Genomic DNA, 5014 nt, shown 5'->3' on the forward strand with positions numbered 1-5014 from the left:
ATATATAAATGAACGAACGAAAATACTTTCGGGCGTGATACCCCCAACCTAATAGGTAAAAAAATACATAATTTTTTTTTACAACTCATATGAAAATTCCAACCAATTTTATATCTCAACATGTACTGAAAAAAAAAAAAATAACGGCAACGTTAAATGGCCTCAAGACCAGTAAATTATCACTTCCACAAACAAAAAACCAATGATGAAAGAACGAGATGTTGCACCAAAGACACTGCAGGAAGAAAAATAAAATAAATACGAAAACAAAACAATAATCCAAGTGGAAAAGACATCACAGATTTCTAGAGAGGGCATCAGCGACGACATTGTCCTTCCCTTTCACATGTTTTACAGTCAAATTATATTCCTGAAGCATAAGACTCCAATTAGTGAGCCTTCTGTTTTTGTACCTAAATTTGTTCACAAATTTAAAAGGGTTGTGATCTGAATACACAACAATTGGATCAACGCTAGATGTTACATAAATTTCAAAATGTTGTAGAGCTAAAACTAAAGCTAAGGCTTCCTTTTCGATTGTGCAATATTTCTTTTGATGCTCATTAAGTTTCCTAGAAAAATATGAAACAGGATGTTCAATACCTTCACTATCGTCTTGCAATAGCACTGCTCCTACTCCGAGATCGCTGGCATCCACCATTAACTTGAACCCCTTCTGAAAGTCAGGTGATTTCAAAATAGGATAGGTGCTTAAAATGCCTTTTAATTTATCAAAGGCTCGTTGACATGTATCGTCCCACAAGAATTTAGATTTCTCTCTTAAAAGATTAGTTAAAGGAGTTACTATTTCAGAAAAACTGGGGACAAACCTGCGATAGTAACCAGCGAGACCAACAAATTGCCTTACATTTTTTCGAGTTTTTGGAGTGGGAAAAGCTAGTACAGCTTCAATGTTCTTTTCCTTGGGTAATACTTTACCTTGTCCGACGTGATGTCCGAGGTAGATAACTTCAGCCTTTCCAAATTCGCATTTAGAAAGGTTTACCACCAAACCAGCGTCAGCAATTGCACGAAATAAGGCCCTGATTCTATCGACATGGTCTTTCCAGTTGTCACTGAAAATAATTATATCGTCCAGATAAACTACACAACCCTTCAATCCATTCGTGATCATCCACATCATTCTCTGGAAGGTACTGGCTGCGTTACGCATGCCAAAGGGCATGACTTTACATTCGAATAAACCTTCAGGTGTTATAAATGCTGATATTTCTCGTGCATTTTCAGTCAGAGGAACCTGCCAGTAACCTTTTAAAAGGTCTAACTTACTAATATACTTGGCATTACCAATCTTATCTATGCAATCTTCTATGCGAGGCAGAGGGAAATTGTCAGCAACTGTTAAGTCGTTTACTTTCCTGTAGTCAAAACACAACCTGTCTTGTCCATTTTCCTTTTTCACTAATACAACCGGGGAACTCGAAGGACTGCTACTTGGTGATATCAAGTCATTCTCCAACATATAACTGACTTCCTTTCTCACAGCTTCAGCTTTCTGTGGACTTAACCTGTAAGGGGCTTGTCTAATTGGCTGGGCATTTGGCTTTAGTACAACATCATGTTGCAAACTACGCACAAGACCAGGAGTGTCCTTAAATATTGACGGATGTTCTTTGAATAAATCCTTAATATCGGTAACTTCCTGAGCATTCAGATGTTTAAACAAACTATCTGGGTTACACAAATTTTAGAGTTTTCGCCATTCCATCCATATTCTTTGCTTTCCACTTCTTGTCCATTACATTCTTTGGGTACAACAGCTGAAACAGATTTAACAGTGTTAGCTCTGGAAAAATATTTCTTCATAATGTTAATATGACACAACTGATACTTTTTCCTCCTCCCTGGAATTTCCACCAAATAATCAACATCATTCAGTTTTTTCTTAACCACTGCTGGACCTACAAACTGAGCTCTGAACTGACCTGGCATAGGAAGTAACACTAGTACTTGTTCTCCTGCTTCAAAATTCCTTACTTGAGACTTTCTATCATAATGAGTTTTCAATTTAGCCTGCGAAGTAGAGAGATTATTTTGGGCCCATTGCCAAATGCTCCTTAATTTCTCTTTGAAAGACAAAATATAATCAAGTGAATTCATTTTACCACTACCCCCTTCCCAATGTTCCCTTAATAAATCAAGAGGTCCTCTCACATTGTGTCCATAGACCATCTGAAAAGGAGAAAAACCCAGAGATTCACTAGGGGCTGATCTTAAAGCAAAAAGCAATAAAGGCAAGTCTTTATCCCATTCCTCAACATGGTCTAAACAATACTTAGTCAAAGCATTCTTCAGAGTGGAGTGAAATCTTTCAAGTATTCCCTGACTTTCGGGATGATATGAGGATGCCAAGTTGTGTTTAATGCCAAGTTCATTCATTTTAGCCTGGAACTCCCTACTAGTGAAATTAGAACCTTGATCCGACTGTATCTCTCGAGGTAAACCATAACGAGAAAAGAAGTCCATGAGATGCTTAATTACAATACCACTCTTAATGCCTCTAACAGGTATTACCTCGGGAAATCTAGTGGTTCTGTCCATTATAGTTAACATATACTGAAAACCTGTTTTGGTTTTGGGTAAAGGACCCACAATGTCAATAACAATTTGAGTGAATGGTTCTTCAACAGCTGGGATTGGAATTAAAGGCGCTTTTGTAATTTTCTGGTTGGGTTTTCCAACCATTTGGCACTGATGACATGACTTACAATGTCTGACTACATCTTTCTTTACAGAAGGCCAAAAAAAATTATCTTTCACTTTGGACAGTGTTTTTCGTATTCCTAAATGACCACCCCATTCACTTTCATGAGCCTCTTGCAAAATAAAATGCCTAAACTTACTAGGTACTACAATTTGTTCCCTTACCTTCCACTCTTCATCAGTAGATGCGGTCACTGGACGAATTAATCTATATAACACATCATTCTTTAATACATAACTTGCTTCACTTAAATCATCCTGTTCCTTTAGCTGTTCTGCTTCTTCATATATACTTTTCAATTCGCGATCTTCTTTTTGAGCACTAATTAGGGTTTGCCTATCTGGAAACGTGCAACTAAAATCTGTAGGAAAGTCTTCAGATATATTAACCATAGACTTTAACGAAAGATTTTTTATCTGCTTGGACTTACCTTTCGTTGTCTTAGGTTGAGTTTTGGTTTGGAAGCAGTTTTCCAAATTTATGTCAGCTGCTCCACCTTTGACTTCCTCTCTAGATTGGGCTCGGGTTACAGGAACAACAGGTTTAACATTTACCATAACACGTTCATTAACCACACTAGCCCCCTTTCGACCTTCTGATGCACAGGCTGTGCCACTACCTTGCATCACATCATTGCCAATCAACAAATCCACACCACTCACAGGCAATGCACTAACTACAGCCAGTTTCAACCTACCAGTTACCAAAGGAGATTCCAAATAAACTTCTTCCACAGGCCAAGATGTTACTGTATCTGGGAAACCCCCAAGCAACACAAAATCCTGACCTTTCCGTGAGAAATCTTTAGGGAGAGAGGTTTCCAGAATGCAGGACTGGCACGAGCCAGTATCCCGCAGCAATGCAACGATATTACCATCAGTTGCCTCAGATCCAACTTTCACTATACCTCTAAAGACAAAGTCTTCAAATTCCTTACCATAAGGCATGCTCCCACTCACCTCTCCTTCAAGACTAGAAGACACAGGCGGCACTGACCTACAATCCATCAACATAACTGGTTTAACCGACTTAGTTACTTCAGGACAATGTGACTTAACATGACCTTTCTTACCACACTTATAACAAACAATGTCCCGGGCCTGCCTCGCACCCCTTGAAGGCGATGAAGGACTTTCTCTACCCTTTATTACTTCCACCTTTTCCACACCTGCTTCCCAATGAGTTTTCTTCTTACCATAATGCTTGTGTGACAAAACAAACCTGTCTGCTGCCTTTGCTGCCTCATTCACATTATCAATGTTAAATTCTTCAATATGGATGCGAACGTCTTTGGGAATGTTATTTTTAAAATCCTCCAACAAAACCAGTTCTCGTAACTCGGCAAATGTACTTGCCTCCTCTGCAGCCAACCACTCGTCAAGTTTAACTGCTTTCTGGCCTGCCCATTCTACAAATGTTTGATTAAACATTTTACGCCAGGATCTGAATTTCTGCCGGTAAGCTTCTGGGTTTAGCTGGTATGCATTTAAAACCATTTTTTTCACAATATCATAATCACCGGAATCTTCTGCACTTAACGCAGCATAAACTACTTGTGCCTTACCAGAGAATGCAGATTGCACTAATACAGCCCAGAGTTCCTTGGGCCAAGCTAACTGATGAGCTACTTTCTCAAAAGCAACGAAAAATTTTCCGACATCTGACTCGCTAAACTTAGGAATTAGCTTAGTTCCCCACTTATCACTGAACTTAGCTGGCACAGAAGCACTCATAGAAGTTTCATCGGACTTTGAAGACTTTAAAGTTATCTCTAACTCAAGCCTCTCTTTATCAGCTTCCATAAGCGCTCTCTTTTCAGCCAATATTGCTTTTTCTGCTTCCATTTGCTCTCTTTCAGCGTCTCTCTGCTCTGCTCGTTTAGCGCGTTCGAACTCCTGTTGCTCTTTTATGAAATATGCTAAGTCAGATCCTGACAATCCAAGTTTCTCACCAATGGCAGTTAACTCGCTTAAAGTTGACATCTTGTTAAAATGAGAAAATGCTACTTAACACGATGAACCATTAAAGTTTCCCGTCAAAAGAGAATAAAAAAAAAAAAAAATTACTTTTTCACACTACCTCACTGACCCTTTGCCATCCTGTCACGGTCGCCAATTTATGTCACGACTTAATTAATAACATTAACGTTTTATGTTAAAGCAGGTTCTTTTTAATTTGCATAAAGCCGTTACATAAAAAAACAAATGTATTTTGTATAACCTTAAGTATCTTTAACAACCAGTTATAGTTCATAAACAATGATGGCAAAGGACAACGAGGGAGTATGAT

At 38.6% G+C, this 5014-nt stretch overlaps 1 protein-coding gene across 1 annotated transcript; it reads right to left on the minus strand.

Annotated features, from left to right (window-relative positions):
• Nucleotides 1–295: 295 nt before the first annotated feature.
• On the minus strand, nucleotides 296–4707 carry LOC137641146 (uncharacterized). The gene is made up of 7 exons (XM_068373590.1): nucleotides 3798–4707; nucleotides 3156–3479; nucleotides 2890–3065; nucleotides 2281–2712; nucleotides 1702–2193; nucleotides 1398–1612; nucleotides 296–1076 (listed from the first exon to the last, which is right to left on the minus strand). Exons 1-7 carry the CDS (start codon nucleotides 4705–4707, stop codon nucleotides 296–298), a joined length of 3330 nt encoding a protein of 1109 aa, XP_068229691.1.
• Nucleotides 4708–5014: the final 307 nt, after the last annotated feature.

The sequence above is a fragment of the Palaemon carinicauda genome, chromosome 5, assembly GCF_036898095.1.
Source record: "Palaemon carinicauda isolate YSFRI2023 chromosome 5, ASM3689809v2, whole genome shotgun sequence".
Lineage (NCBI taxonomy): Eukaryota > Metazoa > Arthropoda > Malacostraca > Decapoda > Palaemonidae > Palaemon > Palaemon carinicauda.